The sequence below is a fragment of the Sprattus sprattus genome (assembly GCF_963457725.1).
Source record: "Sprattus sprattus genome assembly, chromosome: 2".
In the NCBI taxonomy this organism is placed as follows: Eukaryota; Metazoa; Chordata; class Actinopteri; order Clupeiformes; family Clupeidae; genus Sprattus; species Sprattus sprattus.
Window position 1 is genome coordinate 14,806,442 of NC_137921.1, and position 22,584 is coordinate 14,829,025.

General features: G+C 43.8%; 2 protein-coding genes across 3 annotated transcripts in view; both read left to right on the top strand.

Annotated features, from left to right (window-relative positions):
• Positions 1-3,225, top strand: part of elapor1 (endosome-lysosome associated apoptosis and autophagy regulator 1) — a gene marked incomplete at both ends in the record, with an annotated part of 19,646 nt that extends 16,421 nt beyond the window's left edge. The window contains 3 exons of the mRNA XM_080833235.1: positions 1,701-1,879; positions 2,516-2,681; positions 3,157-3,225. Coding sequence (XP_080689361.1) covers positions 1,701-1,879; positions 2,516-2,681; positions 3,157-3,225 — 414 coding nt within the window. The remainder of the gene's footprint in view (positions 1-1,700; positions 1,880-2,515; positions 2,682-3,156) is intronic.
• A 1,049-nt stretch (positions 3,226-4,274) lies between these two features.
• Positions 4,275-22,535, top strand: mapk14a (mitogen-activated protein kinase 14a). 2 transcript variants are annotated; one of them, XM_080833674.1, is made up of 12 exons: positions 4,275-4,654; positions 7,293-7,422; positions 8,309-8,367; positions 14,202-14,313; positions 14,848-14,877; positions 15,066-15,113; positions 15,355-15,469; positions 15,722-15,793; positions 17,096-17,175; positions 19,533-19,611; positions 20,428-20,601; positions 21,301-22,535. In XM_080833674.1, exons 1-12 carry the CDS (start codon positions 4,539-4,541, stop codon positions 21,366-21,368), a joined length of 1,083 nt encoding a protein of 360 aa, XP_080689800.1. In that variant the 5' UTR covers positions 4,275-4,538; the 3' UTR covers positions 21,369-22,535. The 2 variants fall into 2 exon arrangements, with proteins under 2 accessions (XP_080689800.1, XP_080689801.1); XM_080833675.1 differs by lacking the exon at positions 17,096-17,175 and adding an exon at positions 17,705-17,784.
• The last annotated feature ends 49 nt before the right edge of the window (positions 22,536-22,584 follow it).

Here is a 22,584-nt window from a genome sequence, read left to right on the forward strand (position 1 = left end):
TCAGCAGTTACATTCCTGCACTTCGTTTTCTTTCTATGTCCTTTTTCTTTTTCTTATGTTAAGTAGTATTTATTGTTACACCAGGGGCCGTAGTCACAAAGAATCTTAGGGCTAAAAGTAGCTCATAAGTGGCGAATTTAGGAGAAACTCCTAAAAATAATGGGCGTGTCAGTCTTAAATGTAGGACTCCTAATTTTTTTTACTAAGAGCAATTCACAAAATATTTTATCCCTAAAAGTAGCACCTAAGTCTAGGACAGCTTAAAACTCCTCATGAGGACTCCTAAGTCACTAAGACCTATTCACAAAAAATCGTAAGATGGCTGCAGCCGACTTGGAATTGATAAAAGACATTGCTTAAACCGTGAAGGTATTAATATTGTCGTAGAATTAGCGCGGGATGCAATGACGCCTTTAAACAACGATGTGTCCCGAAGTGAAATGTTTGGAAACACAAAGATAGCCTATTTGGCTTCGCGGAAAACGCAAATGACGACACTGGGAATCATCATTCAGCCGTTTAATTCATCAAACTATCAACGCACTGTAGACCCCACATCATCCAACAGTTGGATGTACCGATGACTTGTGCATTTCAACGGAGAGAGGTCTGCAGCAGGTTTTTGAGAACTTACCAGCTGGATGCCGCTGGGGTGACAGTGGCTATTGGTCCTGGGACCAGTAGGCTTTCGCTTAGGCTATAGGCCTACGTTTCACGTTCGTTTCGCTTTGATCAATTAAGATTGGAGGGCTTAAAGGGCCGCATGTGCTGATATTTGAAGTGGTCAAGGGCTGGAAATATAATAGCCTAACAGTTTGCTGGGTGCTTTAATTATTACTGCCTTGATAACATGCAATTGCCATATTTTATATTGATCGCTTTATATTTCTCTTAACGTGCAAAGTGTCATTCCCGTTGGATGCACAAACTTGTCATCATGCGTGTGCATTCTGCTAACTGCACTGTCCATAACTATTTAATATGACTTAATTTGAAGCCTAGGTTATTCTCTTATTTTCAGTCGATATAGTGGGATTGTTAGAGAGACGTCACAAATGAGTTTTTAATGAGAGAGCATGTCAACAACCAATCACCGTCCTCACCCCTTCTAAACTCGTGCATGAGAAGCGACGTCATCCATAGCAACGGAGTTTTTATCTTAAGCTTAGGAGTTGGTATTATCCTTAGTATGAGTAGGTCTCAGAGCCGTTGTGAATCACTTTTAAGAAATGACTCCTACGTAAAAGGTTTTAGCGCGAGTTAGGAGCACTCCTAGTGGTAAGATAAAAGGCTTTGTGAATACGGCCCCAGGTTTTTATTGCTCTTAGCTTGACTGTTCTCTCCTTTGTACATCGCTTCGGACAAAAGCGTCGGCTAAATTACTAAATGTAAATTTAAATGGACCACCTATGGGGGGTCATGTGACACAGATCTGGGGGTGGATGGGGGGGTCAGGTGACACAGGTCTTGAGGGTGGGTGGGGGGGTCAGGTGACACAGGTGTGGGGGAGGAGGGAAACATGTGTATAACTGTGTGTGTGTGTGTCTGTGTGTGTGTGTGTGTGTCTGTGTGTGTCTGTACCACTATTTGTATGTGTGTTTCTGTTAGTATGTGCAAGCACACACATGTGTGTCTATGTGAATACATGGTCACACCCAATTTAAATGTGTCTGTCTACTGATGTGTTTGTGTGTGTCCAGAGGACTACCTATGTGTGGCAGCAGTCCCTGCTCTGTTTTGGGGGGGTGACGCTGCCCTCGCAGACGGTTAGTGCGTGTGTGACTCTGGACTTCTGGCTGAAGTTTGGGGTGTCCATTGGCAGCGTCTCTGCTCTTCTGCTCATCACCATCAGCTGCTACTTCTGGAAGAAGACACGCAAGTGAGTGACCTTCAGCTATGTGACCTTCAGCCTAGTGACCTTTAGATGAGTGACCTTCAGCCTAGTGACCTTCGGCTTCAACAGGTGTCACTATCCGGGGGAAAACACTATGCTCTATTGTACAAATACCTCAGAGATTTGAAGTGTTCTATATAGTCCTGAAAATATTGCAGAGATTGAATGTATTATAGATAGATAGATAGATAGATAGATAGATAGATAGATAGATAGATAGATCCTGCAAAAAAAGATTCCGGTGTCAAAGTTTGCATTAAGGATCTATATGACCTCATGAAGTATCCTAAATCACAACGGTGTTTCTAAGTTCAAATTTCCACCCTCTAGTGAAGTGCTCTATTGTAAAAAATGTTTCATTTTACAGATTGCATAGTGTTAATGTCGCAGGTTAAGATAGATGTTTTTTTTATATGTCTCTGTCTCTTTCCCTCTGTCTCTCTTTCTTTATCTCTCTTTCTTACATCCACTCTCTATCTCTCTCTGTCCCCCTCCTAATTCGCTCTCTCTCTCTCTCTTTCTTTCTTACTCTCTTACCTTTCATCCACTCTCTATCTCTCGCTCTGTCGCCCTCCTCTTTCGCTCTCTCTCTCTTTTTCTCTGTCTCTCTCTCTGCTGTAGACTGGAATATAAGTACTCCAAGCTGATGATGACGGCAGGTGAGAGGGAGTGTGAACTCCCAGCTGCAGACAGCTGTGCCATCATGGAGGGCGAGGATGCTGAGGATGACCTCATCTACCTAACCAAGAAGTCCTTCTTCGGGAAGATCAAGTCCTTCTCCAGAGAGGTACATATGCTCATGCAGAGATGCCCTCTGAGTCAAAAGCCCACTGTCTTAACCTGCATCAGTTATATGTGTATTCCTGTATGGACTGTAGTGTCAGGTGTATCAAGCAGCAGTATCCTTCCAGGGCCATCCTCTCAGTGTGTGTGCTCTGTGGGGTTTACTGCCCTTTGCTTGAGATGAAAGGGTTGACTAGAAGTGTACATTGAATTGATTATGTAACACTGTAGATGTCAGGTGACTCTGCAATACATATGGCTGTGACCTGGCCAAGATACAGTGGATAAAACTGAGATATGTATATATGTATATATATAAAATAAATATATACCGTATATATACCGTATATCAGTTTTCTTACTATTATACAATAATATATATATATATTGTATAATATTATTGTATAATAGTAAGAAAACTGATATACGGTATATATTTATTTTATGTATTTATTTTTGTGTGGTGGTTTCCCCCTCAGAGGACGTCTGATGGATTTGACACTGTGCCCCTCAAGTCATCATCTGGTCTGGAGATGGAGATGAGCTGAGGTTGGTTCAACTCTTCCAGGGACATCCGTGCAGCCACCTGTGTTTCTGAAATGAACTCTGCTGCAATGGGCTGCAGACTCCCGAATAGTGCGCCATCTAGTGGCTCTACGTCTGAAATGTGTTGGGTAACACAGCTGTTATAACTCTGTATCTCTATCGCAGAGTTGATCATTAATAGGATTTTATTATCCACTTCCTTTCCCAACAGAATGCTTGAATGAGAACAGACATTTAAAAAAGGGTGCATTTATATGATGTGGTTTACAGAAGGCATATTTGTATGATGTGGTTCACAAACAGGATGCAGACACTTCCCCATTTTTGTAAGACATAAGAAATGGAGAATGCTGATACATTACTGATAAGTTTTATCCACCAAGTTGCAGTAACTAACTACAATATCATATTAGGTGCAAGGGTTGGGATGTACAGCATTCGACCTTTAACCCTTCTTTCTGTTTAATGTATGTTATGAAACTATAGCATTGCTTGGAAGTCTATCCCAAAAGGTTATTTGATATGCCCATTGAGGGTAATTTAGAGCTGTATCAACCTGGTGTTTTTTGTGATACATTTTACCAATAAGCACAAGGCCAAAACCTTCTGGATTTCTTTTACTCCTAAATTTGTTTAAACATGTACGTTTTTTAAACGTTTTAGATATTAAGAAGGGCTTATTTAAGTTAAATCTGGTTTTGGTTTCTCTAAAGCTTATTGAAATATGTATACACCGTTTTTCTATACGGTAGGCTTTAGACACTTGTTCGATGTTTTTTTCACCAGTAGGTTTGCATTATTAAACACAATAGGCTACGATGCACTATGAATGTTATGTCCTAAATTGTATTTATAATTAACTGTGATACTGCTTCGTGTTGTGCAAGCTTTATAATGTCTTTATTTACAACGCATTTAATAAAATTTTAAGTTGAGACTCTGGCTGTTTTATTGTCCGATTCACCTCGCGAGAGTTAACAGATTCGGGGGGCACATTCGGGAAGTGACAAACGCGAAAGATTTGCTTGTGCTGCAAAGTTGCGCAGGGGAAGGGGAGAGACAAGCGGGACGGTGGCTGAATCATGTTCATTGGCCTCGTCTTATATTGTATGGGCTTACTAGAATCGCCTTTTGGAGGCATGCATATGTAATAAACTATTTTAGGTTTGTCAGTCATTCGCAGTTTTGAAGATACTTTCGAAACATATTCTTTGCCTTGTTTGCACGAAGTTACCATCGAAGTTAGCTGGTTAGCCTGCACAGCCGATCCAGGAAAAGGAGAAGTTACTATTCGTCAGTGGTTTTCTCTGCAGGAATGTCGCAGCCAGAAAGTCCCTTCTATCGAACGGAGCTTAACAAGACTGTCTGGGTGGTTCCTGTACGATACCAGAAATTGACCCCCGTTGGTTCTGGTGCATATGGATCAGTATGGTAAATATTGCAGTTTGTCTTTGTTTGCGCTATGTGAGATTGCTTCATTCATTCAGACCTCGCCACACATTAGCATCTATGCTAATGTGATAGGACTGGGAATTCATGCCTTCGCTTGCCAGCTATCCGTGAGCTTTGTGTCTCTTTATTTATGGAGAAATGGTGGGTAATCATCATACAACGATAGTTAGAGCCTGGTTGTATCGTTAACTTGCCTATCTAGTTTGGAAATGCAGTGATCAAGACTTCTACGCTTAGCATAGCGAGGTGGCTAGCTACCCACAAGTTTTCATCAACGGCTAGCCAGTCGTGCTACGTTTAGTCGGTTGTGGAACCCTGTAGTTTGTGCAATCTTCGGATTGCCTTGTGAATATGACAGGTAAATAAATAGACAGTAGGAAATATGTTTAAACATTTGGATGAGCCAAGAATTAATGTAACGCCGTGCATTTCCTTTCCATAATGGTAACGTGAACAGCAAACAGTTGACCGAAATAACGTACTGTAACACACTATAGGAGACGTGAACGCCCATAAAATGCACTGGCGCAATGTCAAACTAACTTTTAAGGGATAGATCACTCAACTAGACATCATTAGTGACTTTATTGAACTGATGAAGCCAAGGGACAAGGACATAGAATTACGCATAACGTTGCGTCACCGCTGAGGAACATTTGGACTTGTCTGGATGTGAGTGGGACATCTGTTCCTGTATGTCCAGTGATGTCATCCTGCTCCTTCTCCGGAGTGACTCATAGTGCTACTAGGTCATGATTCACTGTTGTGGTTCCCCTCGAAACCACCGTTCAGCGGCACAGACGTCTTAACCTATTTGCGAGATTCACTTGTTTATCCCCGACTAAGTCTTTGTTTTTGACATATTGATGTTCTGCAAAGCATTCCACCACAAGACCTTCACACTTTCTCAGTCTTGTTTATTGCTGCACAGGAAATGCCCTTGGTGGACAGATACTACAATGTGCGTTTACGTTTGTTCTATACAGGAAAACGATTGGTATGTGTCAGAAGCATAAGCGTTACCCATTATTCCAAAGATAAATGGTGGCGAAACCAGAACAAAGTAAATGCTGAAATACTTCATACAGACACCCAACATGTGTGAGTGCAGTGTTATATTTGGATATCAGATATGCAGGGCTAAAGTGAATCTTCTTAATTAAGAGGAATAGGGCTGTTTGGACATTGGGGTTGTTAAGGTAGCTCCTCCATCTGCCACCAGTGTGTTTAGTGAATACAGAATACTATCAACAGAGTGCTAGGCAACCAGGCAGGCAGGATAGAATGACAGGGGCCCTGTTATGGCCTACAGGATCAGTCTCTTCTGACAGCCGGAGGATTTTAGACCAGATTTGAGGGGTGAAGCTTCTCTCTTCCCACCTACTCCTGTACTACATTGTGCGATTACAGTTAATGTTGTAAGGTCTCTGTGTTATTGCCCACCCAACATTACCACTCACACCTGATGGCCAGATTTTCGACCCGAATTATTGGGGTGTAGTTTCACTAAGCCTGTCTGATGTAATACATCCTGAGACGAAGGCATGGCTTCCATAACTAATGGGTTAATGTGTTGCACCCTGCTGCCCCAGGTGTTGCCACAGTTGGATGGGTGTTCTTGTGTTGTGAATGGGTCATACTTTATTTGCATGGTCCCCTAAACACTATTTAGAGAGTCTCGGATTATAAACAAACAACCTGTTGAAACTCTGTTAACAACATACTTCTGGTTGTGATTAGGGGTCGGGTTCGGTTACGGTGATGTGCAGTGAACAATGAGAGACTGAATTTGAATTTCAATAAACCATCTGTAAAGCCTGTGTAGGCAGACTATCCAAATAAATTGTCACCTGTGAATGTTGACATGTGAGGGGAAGAGTGCAACAGTGTTTTAAAAGGAAAACAGAAAGGAGACAAAACAAGTTTGAGATGAGGGGAATTATATTTAGCAGAAACAAGTTGTGATTTCCTGTTTCTTTGTTTCTGTAACTTTCTTCTTTCAGTGGCACTTGTGTGTGTATGTGGGCCCTGCTAGTTTGCAGAGACTAGTCTGTATGTGTGTGGCCATTACGTTAATGCAATTTACAATATCCCCAATTAAAATGAGCATAATGGAGTGTAGGTGCAAAACTCGCAAGGTACCTACCTAAAAGCATGCAAAGATCTTGAAAACCCCACCAGCTGACCTGCTAGCTGGCATCTTTTCTAATGCTTTTCGTGTGGTGTTCCGATCCAAAGCACAGAACTTCATATAGCATGGCCTGGGTTGCTTATGGGAATGGCAGTTGTGTTTATTATTCACATGACCATATTCCATCAAAATTAATTTAAAGATTATGCTTCAAGTAGTTGCTCATTTAAAAGCATAAATCAAAGAGGGGAAAATTGTTGCATCGTATGGTTTAAAGTCATTAGCTTACATTTACACGCACGTGTCCAGCTAGTGTATTTCACTATTACATGTGCTTCCTGCAAATTGACCCTGTGACAATGGGTTTAATAATACCTTGCCATTCCAGTTAGATTACAAGATACATTTGCATGTAGTTGTTGTTGGCATGCGTCAGCCTAGTTATTACTATGATAACGGCTTGATGAACATGTGTATGTCTTGCAGTTCTGCGTTTGATGAGCACACTGGCCTGAGTGTTGCCGTGAAGAAACTCTCTCGGCCATTCCAGTCCATCATCCACGCCAAGCGCACCTACAGGGAGATGCGGCTTCTCAAACACATGAAACATGAAAATGTGAGTTTCTCGTTCTCTTGTTGCCTCTCTCTCTCTCTCTCTCTCTCTCTCTCTCTCTCTTTCGTTATTTCTTTCTTGCTTTCTTGCTTTCCTTCTTTCACTTGCTGCCCACTTTCCCCTCTCTTTTCCTTTCTTGCTCAAATTCAAACAAACTTTCTTTCTTGGTATCAAAAGAGAGAAAAAAACTCTGGCTATGTAAGTATGTATTTGTCTCTCTTTCCCTTTTTGATGACTTTCTGTTCCCTTTCCTTTGAGCACCTAAATCCTCCCTACCCCGTCTGCAGCACTTTGTGGTTTCTGTCTCAAAACCTCACAGGCAAGACTTCAAAACAGTAATGCCAAAGCTCTCTCTCTCACTTTCTATCCCTCCCTCTGTCTCTCTTTCTCTATCCCTCCCTCCCTCTCTCTCTCTTTCTATCCCTCCCTCTCTCTCTCTTTCTATCCCTCCCTCGGTCTCTCTCTCTCTATCCCTCCCTCTCTCTCTCTCTCTCTATACATATATATATATATATTTCTCTTCCTCCCTGATGACCCATGTCTTTCAGTGAGTTATGCCAGAGGTTGTCCTGAATGCCAGAACTGTTTCTGTTCGTTTGCTCCATTTCCTCCCCTGTGCCCGTCCCCTCATCAGAACTCTGAGCCGTAGTAGATGCCCAGGGATCCAGAACTCGAGTCCAAACTCATGGTTCTGCTCTGAGCCGTAGTAGATGCCCAGGGATCCAGAACCACTCGAGTCCAAACTCATGCTTCTGCTCTGAGGAGTAGATGCCCAGGGATCCAGAACCACTCAAGTCCAAACTCATGCTTCTGCTCTGAGCCGTAGTAGATGCCCAGGGATGTAGATCCACTCATGTCCAAACTCATGCTTCTGCTTTCTGTGTTGCAGGTGATCGGTTTGCTGGATGTCTTCACTCCTGACACCAATGTGGATGACTTCAATGATCTGTGAGTGGAATCTGTTTTTCTCTCCCTCTCTCCATCCTGCAAAACAACTGCTCATGACATCCTTTCTGTGTGCCTCTTGTGACCTTGATCTCAAGTGTGAAGAGACGCTCTGCACTAGAAGTAGCCACTAGCCAGCCATCTCCCTTACCTTGGATTCTTGCTTTGATAACACGTTGCTCAACTGCAAATGTGTTGCTTTGATGAAAGCGTATTACCTCCAGCAGACTACATTCAGTGCAGAGCCCGCTTTAGATGAGGCGCGGCAGGGGCCATGTTCTACTTGTCAGTGCATCCATGCAAATGTGCGCGACACTAAACCTCTGCGAAGGTGCACTGGTGTTTGCTTGTCAATCGGTGGGTTGAAGGTGTGAAGACCACAAACCTGGCACCCATCTCAGAGGGAAAAAAAAACTGTATGTCTTGGTTACATTTGCTTGACAGAGAAGCACATAGGAACCAATTTGGTAAAAAAGGAAACAAATCCTTGATATTTATGTGCATGCAAGGAAATGATGAATATTTCAAATGGTGAGGAATATTTACAAATGTACTAGTAGTGACATAAAAATAAATAAGCACAATTTTTTTTGTGTTTATGTATTGACTCTCAAGAGAATCCCAAACAATAGTGAGGTTTTTTTTGTCGATTCGGTGTGTAATTCCCTCCCTTCTCGTTGAGTTCGGTTGCAGTTGCAGATATCCTGTGTCCAGATAAGCTTGTGGTTTTGAATTCCCCTCCTCCCCTTCCGGGTGAAGCGAGCAGAGCGGTTTCAGGCTACCATTGCATGATGCTGCTGTGGTTTGGATCATGTAGGCCAGAGTACCCTGAACTCACGTATCCTATTTGACAAGAGCAATGGTTCATCTCCCAGTGTTAACGCCACTGATATAACCAAAGGGTATCATGTGCGTCTTACATAGGAGGTGGAAAGATGATCCTTTGTTATGCCATCAGCGGTGGATAACTAAAGTCTTAATTTTTGCAGCTGACTCAAGTGACCTTGAACTTTGACCTCTGACATATACCTAACAAATATAAGTCAGTCACCTGAGGTCATGTATTGGTTCTGCTGTGTGTGCTGCTGTTGTGACGGCTGCATGGAGCAATCTGCACAGTGTGCCAACATGACATTTGTAGAGTGAAACGATAGTGAGCAGCATCCACAGCGCTCCACCAGCCGATAAGCAGACGAACAGGCTGCCTCTTGCCACAACACCACCCACACAGCCACGCTGCCTCCGCCCCAAAACATGATCTCCAGTTTCCATATCCTCGTCCAGCATGCCACACCACACAACCATTTCCAAAGGAATGTAGGCGGCCTCCCTAAGCCCTGTGAGGAGACGGCGCGGGTTCACTCCATGTGCTTTATGCCTGCAGAGGGGAAAAGAGTTTGGAGAGAGAGAGAGAGGGAGGGAGTGAGTTCCGAGAGAGTTAAGAGGGAGAGAGAGAGAGTTTGAGATTGTTTGGAAAGGGATCTTGGGAAACACCATATGAGACAGGATCTAAAGTGAGGAGGTTAGAGTGAGTGAGAGAGAGGGGGCGGGGGGGATAGAAAGAGAAGAAACTTGGAAAGGAGTAGGGGGAAAAGACCACTGACCAGGACTATGGTGCATTCCTGTGATCTATACAGAGAGGGAGATGGGAGACAGGAGAGTGGGAAAAGGGTACGGGGGAAAACCACTGACTAGACTGGGGAGCACTACTGTGAGCCATGTTCTAAAGAAGGGAAGAGGACAAATGGGGAGAGACCACTAAATAGACGGAGGGGAAGGGGCTCTTCTTTTATCTAAAGAGAGCAAGCAAGCGAGCGAGCACGAGAGAGAGAGAGAGAGAGAGAGCGAGCGTGAGAGTGAGTGAGTGAGAGAGAGAACGAGGGAGCGTGAGAGAGACAGAGCGTGTGTGTGTGTGTGAGAGAGAGAGAGAGAGAGAGAGAGGGGTGCAGGCAGGGACTTGCATAGCTAATTCAGAGCCAGGCTCTCTGCTGCTTCCAAAAATACTGCGTGACTCATGCAGAGAGGAGCGAAAAGGAGCAGGAGAGGGAGGTGGTGGAGGCGTGGGAGCTACAGAGGCCATTCCAGCTCCCCCTCGCTATTTCTTTGTCTGTTGCTCTCTCTGTCTGTTTATCTGTTTTTCCATCTGTCTTTCTCTCTGTATAGGGCTCCCCCTCATTCTACCACTCCTTTGATCTTCTTATGCTGTCCTCTCTCTCTCTCTCTCTCTCTCTCTCTCTATCTATCTATCTATCTATCTATCTATCTATCTATCTATCTATCTATCTCTCTATCTCTCTATCTCTCTCTCTCTCTCTCTCTCTCTCTCTCTCTCTCTCTCTCTCTCTCTCTCTCATATCTAACTCTCTCTCCCAGCCCCCTCTTTCTGTTTCTCCTCCTCTTCCTCAATGTAGGAAACAGAACAGGTCAGCAGTGGGAGGATTGGGGGGGGGTGGGGGTCTGGAACCAGAGGCGATCTCCCCTAAAAATACCTACATTTTCCAGACCGCACAGAGACTGTGTGTGGTTTATTTGTTATATATACTGCATGTGTAGGTGCCATTGATGTGTTATGGTCTGTGGATATGATGGCATCTGTGTTTACTGCAAGGACAAATAGCAGATGTGGTGTGCGAGCTGAGACTGGCTTTGTGCTAGTCTGTGTTGTCCAAAAGTAGCGTGTGCATAGCCCAGCAGGTCCATGAAAGGCCTGCAGCTCTATGAACTGAAGACTGTTGGGTCTGCTTCAGGTTTAGGCTGAATGCTTGTGAGAGATTGTGATGGAGAGAGCGGATCAGAGACAGACAGACAGACAGACAGACAGACAGACAGACAGACAGACAGACAGACAGACAGACAGACAGACAGACAGACAGACAGACAGACAGACAGACAGACAGACAGACAGCAAGCAGTCATACTGACACATAGAAGCTTTGATTGTGTTGGCACCAGGCTTAGGCTGGGCTGTGTTACAGCATGCCAGCCTCGTCAGTGAAAATATTTATACTGTTCTCCAACAAGATATGCTTTTGTAAACACAGCCTTCATGTCGACAAATAATCCGCATAGCCAACTGGTCTGCCAAATAACCAGTATAAAATCCGGGTTGGCTGTTTATTAGACTTCTTGTGTGTAGTAACAACCTTTAGCTCAGATCTCACAAAGACGTGGACAGTCCGTGATGTTGCAGCAACAGGACCTTTTTTAATGGCAAGAGGCAGACCTTTTTATGGACGTACATAGTTCAGGGAGCTATTTTTTCCAGCACTAATAATGGGAGATAAAATGGGCACATTATAAATAACATGTCTCTATTAAAGGGATGGTGGAAGAGGATAGGCGTCCAATCATAACTTAACGTAATTATTCTAAATGCACAGCAGCTTAAGTGGAGGAAGCGTTCAAGACCGGAGCGCAGAGTGAATCAGAAGCATCCAGTTGAGATGGGACGACTCAGATTTGGCGTTATTCGCCACGATTCCTAATAGGTCACTGGTACTGCGTGTGTGGTGCTCTCTGCAGCAAGCAGGACGACTAAGGTAGAGGAACTGACCAATTAGCAACAGGCTGGGAAGCCGAGTTGGAATGAGGGCGAGACTGGGGCAGAGTCCTCGTTGTTATTCGCTGTGTTTCGCGGCGGTGTCATCGCTTGTGCTCGGGCTCAGCCTGTGAAGACCTCTGTGCAGTATCATGCATAAGGTAGACAAATCTCCCAAGGACACAGAGAGGAGGGACAGTAAGGCAGTCTATGTTATTGGCTGTTTCCTGACTACCTACTGGTAGTACCCGCCTCTGCAGCAGTCGGAAAACTGACAGTGTGGAGTTATTGTAGAGCTATACTCTCTGACGGCTCTGCTATGCAGCCTGTGAAGACCTCTGTGTACTGGTGGCAAAAGCTGCTGCACGTTTAAACAAGAGGAATTTCTGTGGAGCTGAGAGGCTGCTGTGTTCCGTGTTTGCTGACGGCCCTGCCTCTCCGCCCGCGACGGCCACTCTGCGGGGGCGTGCGGCCAGGGAGCCTGAGGCCCAGATCGCTGAGTCATCAAGCCTCACTCTCCAACAAGAAACCACCCACGCCCCCCCCAGTCTCAGGCGCATAGAAGCACACCACGCAGTCCACAGGCGGACCCTGCTAGTGACTGTGCATTTGAAGGCGTAAATTGATCCAGGGGGAGTTTATAAATGGGATGTGAAGTGGAGTTCTCCGATAGTCCATTTCCTGCTCTGTTGGCAGGCTGTGAGAGAGGCTGTGTAGTAGAAACACAGTGGAAGTGAAACAAACACAGTTCCTTTTAATATGGCGTTTCCTCTGCTGAATTCAATTGACCTGTCGCTAAGCGCCGCACTTAGAACGCAGATGAACCAATGACATTCCAGCCTGAACGGGACTCGGACATCGGCTCCGATAACTCCATTGAAAACAACAGGGAGGAGACCTTTTTCAATAATTTAATGATCGATTGATGTTGCTTATGAAAAAAAAAAAAACATGGTCAAACGATGTGCTTGGGGTACACGTAACACCGACAGTAGGTATCCCGATAGGCTGCAGAATGGGGTATATTTCATCCCTTTCCCCAAGCCACAACGGGACAAAAACAAGTGTGTACTGTAGGCTAATTGTGGTAATGTAGTTTCAACATAAATGGCCAAACGATGTGCATGGGATAGATACAACACTGATACGAGTTATCGTGAGAAGATAGGCAATGGGGTATATTGTATCTCATTTCCTAAACGAAAACAAGACCGGTCCAAAATATCTCCGGTGGGTGGATTAAGCTGTGTGACAGACCGCACAGTGAACGCTACGCTACGTTCATTAGCTGCCATACTCTTGTTAGAATTTCCCATTGCTAAAGCAATCAACTAAGCCTACATGATAAAAGGCATAGGCCTACTCATTATTCACAGTACCTGCTTACTTTCACCACTGATGTTATGCTAGGCTTAGGCAAGTTATCTCTGGTTCAAATTAGCTAACGTTAATGATTCAATAGCTGCGCTAGCGTAACTTTGTCAGTTATGGGACAGTTTATTAAACAAACGATAGGTTTAATAATGGATTAACATGACAACGTGAACGAAACACACGCATGCCGGTAATTAAAAAGGTTACATTAACAAGCTAAACCGTTAGGACCATAGCCATGGTTTGGACATGTCCTGTCAGGGGCAGGTTCCTGCTAGTTAATAAACGTAGGTGTACATCTCGGTGCCTTCCAGATTAGTTAAATTAACTGACTGTGAATTTATTGTATCTTTCCCATGCGGTGCATGAACAATGCTGGTATTGGATGTATTTATCTGCAATCGCGATGACCGTGAGTTAGGCTTCTCTTGCATTGAGCTCTGTAAATTCTCGCCTCAAATTTAAGCTTGTTATCCACCATATCGAGTTTTAAATTGTATACATATCCCTCCATTGCATAATTAAGTCCCTTTTGAAGCCTTCTAGGCGAAATCAGGTCCTTTTGTCTCCAAAAGTTGTCTAGAGCCTCTTAGGATATAGTTTTGTCACTGATAGCTGCCATTGTAAACTCTAGTCAGCTCTGATAAAGTGTCCGATTTAGCAGCTGTCACAATGGGGGGCGGGGCTTAGCGATAGGTCAATTGGTGTTGGCAAAAACACATTATGCTATCAAGTGTGCACAAACAGCCTTTGGTATGAAATTGTATTCCTAAATGTTGTGCCATACCATTTGTAATGTACCCCCCCCCCCCCCCCCTGAAATAATGTGCACCATGTTATTATTGCCAAATTGGGAAGTAGGTTTTTGAAAAAGGAAGTGCTCTCTCATGACCATGTGCATCACTTCCTCTTTGGCTTCTCTCAGATACCTGGTGACCCACCTGATGGGCGCAGACCTGAACAACATTGTGAAGTGCCAGAAGCTGACGGACGACCACGTGCAGTTCCTCATCTACCAGATCCTGCGTGGCCTCAAGGTGACAAGACTCTTCCCAAACTAGTCAAAGCCGCTGGCATGCCAAGCATCTCCTAAACACCAACACACGTAACCCTATCCCGTGGCCCAGTCCTCCACATCGCTTTTGATGCTATTTATAAACCTTTCCACCACTGTAGCATGGGATACAGTGCTTCCAATATACTCTTAGCAAATATTTTTGGGCTTTTTACATCAGATAGGACAGTACATAGAGACAGGAAGTGAGCTGGAGAGGGTTTGGGAAATGACAGCGAGTCGGACTCGAACCGGGTCCCCATGGGTATTCCTGCTTGCGCCACAGCTCCCCCCCCCCCTTAGCAAATATTTTAAATTAATGTTTTTAAATAACCTGCCCTGTGAACTTTTAACCTCCATGCAGTAAAACATTAAGTGACGATATTTCCATGGGTCAAATACAGAGCTTAGTGTAAATTAGTTCAGAATGCACGCTTAAGGAACAAGGTGTTTTGTGGGTTTTCATCTCATGTAAATATCGAATGTGTGTTTCTCATTACTGGTTTGTCTTTTATAGTACATCCACTCGGCAGACATCATACACAGGGTGAGTAACTTATCAGTTTTAATTATGTGTGATATGATAATGACCGGAAGCAATTGCTGTGACCTTGAATGAACAGGAAGTCAGCTGTATCAATAAAAGTATATGCATATATTCCTCGGTCGCTCATTCTGACCCCCTCCTTCACTCTCTCACCCTCTCCCTCCCTCCCTCTCTCGCCCCTTTCATAGGACCTGAAGCCAAGTAATCTGGCTGTGAATGAGGACTGTGAGCTGAAGGTGAGTGAGTTGATGGATAGGGGAGCCGGACACACACACACACACACACACACACACACACACACACACACACTGTTTGAAACAAGTACAGAGAACTACATGCCTGACAGTCAAAGCGAGTCCACAGCTAACTGGAGGGGCCTTGGAATCACTTTATCACTTTCTCTCTCATTCTCATTTTCTACCTTTGTTTGTTTGTTTATCATGTCTTCATTCATTCTATCGACTCTCACTCTCTCAGATCCTGGACTTTGGTCTGGCCCGGCATACCGATGATGAGATGACTGGCTATGTGGCAACGCGGTGGTACAGAGCTCCTGAGATCATGCTCAACTGGATGCACTACAACATGACTGGTACAACTGGTTGGCTCCAACCATTGTGTTTTTTTTCATCAACTGAAATCATGATGTGAATTATGGAGTATTGATAGGGAAATCTATCTGTTAGTTTTGATGCAATGTTAAAATCATACATGCATATACTTATTTATAGCAGAATTATTTTTTTTCAAAAATAAAATGACACATAATTGCAAATAGCAGTTCTTTCGATCATATTGGTGTTGTTAAATACCTGTTTTTTATTTTGAATTCTCTACACTGTAGTGGACATTTGGTCGGTTGGATGCATCATGGCCGAGCTGCTGACTGGGAGGACCTTATTCCCCGGGACTGACCGTATCCTTTCCACCTGTTTTAATATTCCCCTGATCTCTCTGCAGTACACCTGTATGATATTCCCCTGATCTCTCTGCAGTACACCCTTATAATACTCCCCTGATCTCACGCCAGGGTACACTCTGAAGGCTCTCTAGATGTTTACATGGCTGTGTCTGTAACCCCCTGACCCTGTTTTTTTATGTTGTGATAGACAGTGCTCATATACAACCCATGTTGTTATTCAATCTCTCTCTCTCTCTCGCTCTTTCTCTTTCTCTCTTTCTCTGCCTTTCTTTCTCTCTCTCTTTCTCTCTCTCTCTGACGCAGTTGCTCTCTGCTTCCTGCTTTAGCAGGGCTTCACAGGAGATATCATCCACGCATTTCACAAAGTAACAGCTTCGTCAACATGCCGTACCCTTTCTCTCTTTCTTCCTTTCTGTCTTTCTCTGTCTCTCATTCAGTCTCTCTCTCTCTCTGTCTTTCTCTCTCTCTCATTCAGTCTCTCTCTCTCTCTCTCTCTCCCTCCCTCTCTCTCTCTGGAGTGGAGCCTTCTAATGCTGCGTAATTTTTGGATAATAATATATCAGAATTTGTTTTCACCAGTACCAATGCTCTTTATGCTTCAATAATGCAGTTGATACTTTTAATAATGCTTGATTTTCCTCCTCCGTTTGTGTGTCTTGTGTATCCCTCTCCTTGTCTCCCACTCATGTACCGGCACTCTAACCCTTCTTCCAGCTCCTAACAGCAAACCTTGCAGTCAGCTGTAACTCCCCCACAGTGTCTTTTAACACAGACTCTGAGATGCACATCTTTAGGAAACACTGCAGCTATGCGCTTATTTGTGCTTCTGTGCACAGCACTGAACATGTTTTCCTGCACGCCAGCTCATCTGCCAGGTGCCCCTGAAGTACATTAAGCCTGGGCCATATTTCACACCCCACTCACAGCTGTCTGTCTGCTTGTCTGTACTTTCCCAAAGGGTTGTGAACAGGCTTCCCTGCTTGCTGGGAACGACACAAGGTGTTCTGCATAGCTGCTCCTAACCTCGGCTCACTGACTGTTTCATACTAAACTAACCTTTCCTCTGACAGACCGCTTGCTGTTGATGAGGTGCGGGCACAAGTGGCGGCAACAACCAGAGTTGTTGTTTTGTTACTGCCTTTCCACAGAACTTCCTGGTTTGGTGTTTTTATTTATTTTCTTTTTTATCTACTTAATTGTCCCCAGTCACCTCCAGGCCACACATGCCGTGAGGGGGGTGACACACCTTGGCTACTGTTGGTGTTTTTTATTTCCTTTTCCTTGAGTCGTCAGTAGATATTGATCAGTTGAAACTCATTATGCTGCTGGTGGGGACTCCAGGGACTGATCTGTTGATGAAACTCTCCTCAGAGTCTGTGAGTGCCTTTGCTCGCCACATCGCCGCCTCTCCCGGTTTTTCGTTGCGCCAGACCGGCTGTGTGTGTGTGTGTGTGTGTGTGTGTGTGTGTGTGTGTGCGTGTGTGTGCACAAGTGTGGGCGCGTGCGTGCACTAACAATAACACGCAACATTTTCTTGCAGCTTGCTAAGCCTGAAGTGCCGCCGCCTCTGTGTCCTTCTCTGCCACAGAATCAGAGCAAAGAGCTCAGAAATGCTGAAATGATACTCAATGAACCCGGCGTACCTCCGTTTGAGATTGCTAATGATCTTTGCCCTCAGATTTTGCCGACCTCAACAATAATCTGTGTCCTTTTGTGTCACTCCGCTTGTGATTTGCATGCGTGAACTTCCCCACCCCACCCCACCCCCCAAATCCCCTGCTCCTCTTTCAGTCCAAACTCCAAAGATGCTAACTACTGCATCCCTCTTTAAATGACTGACAATGAGCAGGTGTGTGTTCAAGAGCCAGTGCTTGTGTTGTTGACCCTTGACCCCAGGCCTCAAAGACATAAACCAGCTTCAGCAGATTATGAGGCTGACTGGAACGCCCCCCGCCTCGCTAATAAATAGGATGCCTAGCCACGAGGTGAGCGCCCACTCAGGCCTGGAAACACACACATTCAGACACATGCTTACACTCACACATGCTTTCAAACACACATGCTCACACTCACACATGCTTTCACTCACACATGCTTACACACACAACCAGACACCCAAACACACACACACATGCTTACACGCACACACACACATGCTTACACGCACACACACACACACACAAACATGCTTATACGCACACACACACATGCTTACATGCACACACATGCTTACAAGCACACACACACACATGCTTACACGCACACACACACACATGCTTATACACACACACAAACATGCTTATACGCACACACACACATGCTTACAAGCACACATGCTTACACGCGCACACACACACACACACACACACATGCTTACACGCACACACACACATGCTTTCAAACACACATGCTTACACTCACACATGCTTACACACACAACCAGACACCCAAACACACACATACATGCTTACACGCACACACACATACTTACACGCACACACACACATGCTTATACACACACACAAACATGCTTATACGCACACACACACACACATGCTTACATGCACACACATGCTAACACGCACACACACACACATGCTTACACGCACACACACACACACACATGCTTACATACACACACACAAACATGCTTATATGCACACACACACATGCTTACATGCGCACACATGCTTACACGCACACACACACACACACACACACACACACACGCACATGCTTACACGCACACACACACATGCTTACACACACATTGGCTGTGGAAAGCGCTTTGAGACAATTTCAATTGTTTCAGTTGGTGCTATAGAAATGAAATTGAATTGAATTGAGTTGGAAATTGAACATGCCTTCATAACATTATTAAGCATTACCATTCAACCATCCATTGGTTTGAGTTATGTTCTCTTAAGGAAATGATAAGGTGTATAGAAAGTTACGGGGGGGGGGGGGGGGGGGGGAAAATCACAGATGGTCTGGGGTCTGTTCTTCTACTCTAGTCGACCACCCTCCGTCTCCCTCTCTCTCTCTCTCTCTCTTTCTCTTTCTTTTCGTTACTTTTCTTCTCGTCTGCACCTGTGATAATGTAGATGCCTCGTAATGGAAAAAGCACGCTGCCAGCACAATCATTTGCCTGCTCAAATTGCCTGCTTATTGTCCCGTGTACTGCATTAAAGCATTGCATACTAACCAGCCATTACAATAGTAGACACTCAGCACAGTAATGCCTCATAAGGGCACAGGCAGTCTCAGGAGTCAGATTTAACCAGATAACCTTGTGTTGTAGCCACAGACTGTTTAAATGGCCAGCATTTCTGTTACGGGATAGGGATATTGGATTACAAGTCTGATTTATGTCCATACCTGTGATACAAGAGGTATATGAACTTTCTACAACCTTTAACTGACTCAGTTTTAGCATCATGTTCCATATACTTTTGACTGTTGAGAAATCACAGGGTTATCTTCTGCGTCTTGAGCATTTCGGTGTTTCCATGTCATATTCACTAGGATACTATGAAAGGGACTGTTAGTTATCACCAGTTTTTTTAGGCATCTTGGTTCGTTTGATGGGACCCGATTGTAGATTATTTAGAGGAATCCAGAAACGGGAGATTAGTGTATTAGCATGAAGTCAGTGACGATGAAAAAAACAAGTTTGTGTCTCATCTGTTTTATGATACAATTACACGTCTTTCATTTCCCCCCCGTTTTGTAGGCCAGGAACTACATCAACTCCTTACCGCAGATGCCAAAGAGGAATTTCACCGACGTGTTCATTGGAGCCAACCCACTTGGTAAGAGTGCAGCGCAATCAGGAGGACTAGACCTACTCAATCACTCAAACACACCACCTACAGAGCACCCAGATCAGAGCCAGATCAGAGCCGAATTAAAGGTCTAGCTGGGTGTCCCAGCCTAGCAGTCACACACTCTGGTGCTAGCTTAGTATGACACCCTCAACAGTTACACCAGCAGCACCACATTCATAGGCTCTGGCCATGTAAACTTCCTGTTTAGAGTTAAGCCTTCTACTATACTGCGGTATTTATTCTCATCATATACATTTCTTAATGTTAAACACACATTAATGAGTGAAGAAACTGGTAAATCCTCTTCATGCACTAATCCTTAAAAAACTAAAGTAATCATCCATGTGGCTGCTTGTGTTCAGACCCTCTGGCATACAAGAGGGAATATTGCCCTCAGCCGTAACAAAGAAACCACCATCACCATCATCACCCTCCTCCCATGCTGTGGTTGGTGTCAGGGTATTAGTGGATGGATTAGTGTTGCAGTGCAATGCATGTACACAATGGCGTTAACTTTAACACTAAGCTGGTCAGTATGGACTAGTGATCATGCAGTCCAAATAGTTGAACATATTTTAGTTTACTTTCTGGATGTCAGTGAATGAATGTAGAAACAAATACTTCAGTAAATACCAGAATGAAGTAATTGTAAATCATTAAAGCAGTTGTCACAGAAATGAGAAACCAAATACTGTGTACAAAATCACACATAAAATATAACTAAATGTCATGATTAGTCTGAAATATAATGTACGGTGTGATGAGACTAATTCTAGTGTGTGTGTGTGTGTTCACCTGCAGCGGTGGATCTGCTGGAGAAGATGCTGGTTCTGGACACGGACAAGAGGATAACAGCGGCCGAGGCGCTGGCCCACACGTACTTCGCCCAGTACCACGACCCAGAGGATGAGCCTGAGGCAGAGCCGTATGACCAGAGCTTTGAGAGCCGCGAGCTTGAGATCGATGAGTGGAAACGTGAGTGCATCTCTACAGCCACTTCTATCAGACATTAAATCACGTTTTCTGAGTGAGTTATTACTCACTTTCATTATGACTTTGTTAAAGTGCACTAAGTGCTTTCTGTTGTGAAATAATGAATATGCCTCTAGACCTACAATGATTCATTTTTGAAGGGACAAGTATTTGTCTTGATTCTTTGTTTTGGATGCTTTTTTATGTAGTTGTTGAGAATTGGAAGTGTTGACACATTTTTTTTTTTAAAAAGGGATAAAACACAAAGAACTAAAATCATATAATCTTAGTCTTTTTTCACAAAAGAGACTTACTGCATCCTCACAGAGGTTCTGTGGAAGGGCCTCCATGAGCTCCATGTTTCCACAGACATCTGATGCAAAAGAACAAGCAGAAACATTTTCTCAGAACACCTTAGAGGCTACTTGATAGAAAGGGAGCATTATTTTTCTCAACATGTTCTCCCAGCGGATATTTCTGTTGCGAAAGTTTCTGACTTAATATATAAAATAAATGAGTACAACTCTTAAACCTAGAGATACATCGGCTCTCCTTATTGTTGGGGTGGGACGCAAACATACCCTTACGGTACCTTTAACTTTCTGGAACTTAAATGTTTTTGTTTCTCCAGGGATGGAAAGTTCTTGTGGAGTTCTGTTTGAGGTAGTGATCACTTCTCGCTCTGTATGTTCCTCCCAACAGGTCTCACCTTTGAAGAGACGGTGAGTTTCGTGCCCCCTGTCTTAGATGAGGACGAGATGGAGTCGTAAGGTCAGAGGTCCAGGGGGTGAAAGGTCAAACAGAGTTGTCCTGGATCAACAGGCCTGGCCCTGCAAGACCTCCATGCCCTACTCCACTCAGCCTCACAGGACCTAAAGAATCATTGAAGTGCCTCGCATTGCTCATGGGTGTTTTTTTTTTTTTTTGTCTTCTTTTTCTTTCTTTTTTTTTTTTGACCCTTTGTTTTTGGTTTGTTTATAAAATCAAGCTTTAGCCAACCCAGTCTGTCCGTCCTCGACAACAAAAAGACACATAGGGAAAGTGTGAATGATAAGGGAGGTTTAGAAGTATGGTCTTCTGTCAGATGAGCCCTGGCGCAAGCTAATTCTGTTGGAAGAGGCTAATGTGAAATCAAACCACTAATTTTACGAGGGAAGTTCTTTTATGAGGTTGCTGATCCATTGTCTTTTCTAGTTATCTCCTCTTTTCACGACAGCTGAAAAACCTCTTGTTGAATCTTTGTTTGGAAAGCACAATATTTGAATGTATGTTATTGTATGCTGGTGACATTCAAATGTTGAATTTTTTGTAGCTTCCGTCATAGCCGTAGCTCAGTAGCTTTTACTTTTCTCTCTCTCAAATGGTAAGCCTATGAAATTCTTCTTAGAATTCTACTAAGTGACAAGACGTTAGCATGTCCCCCACAGTAGTCTGTAGGTGACAGAGTAATGAAATGATCCCCCTCTAGTCAAGGTTTAAACTTACCCAAGCCACTGTAGGTTGGACTATCAGTGAAATACACTAATGCATAAAATGTGTATCATTGGTACCAAATGAACTAATGTGTAAATAGAGGTTCCATCTTTTTAAAAGTGTTTTAATCCCTTTTGTTCCTTCCTGTATGTTACTCTTTCAAGCAATCTCTGTATAGGCATGTTTGTGTGTGTGTGTGTGTGTGTGTGTGTGTGTCTCTACACATGTGTGTGTGTGTATGTGAGGTATGAATGTGTGACAAGGATTTGAGCTGTTATTTTTAGAGTGCGAAGAGAAATATCAGATGAATGTCAAAAGATGGAAATAGAAAGGAATATTTATACACTGTTTAGGTGATATTTATGAACTGGAGTGAGTGTATGTGTCTGTAGGCTTCTCTCCACGGCTGCTTGTAGTGTGAATACAACCAAGAAATTGTTTACTAAATAATAAAGACAGTTATTTTTCACCAGATATGTTTCTACTTGCTTATCAAACGTATTACTATTTAAG

Coding starts and splice junctions, on each gene's coding strand:
- mapk14a (XM_080833674.1), top strand. CDS start 4,539: ATGTCGCAGCCAGAAAGTCCCTTCTATCGAACGGAGCTTAACAAGACT. Junction 15,470..15,721: donor GATGCACTACAACATGACTG/GTACAACTGGTT, acceptor TCTACACTGTAG/TGGACATTTGGTCGGTTGGA. Junction 17,176..19,532: donor TGAAACTCTCCTCAGAGTCT/GTGAGTGCCTTT, acceptor CCCGTTTTGTAG/GCCAGGAACTACATCAACTC.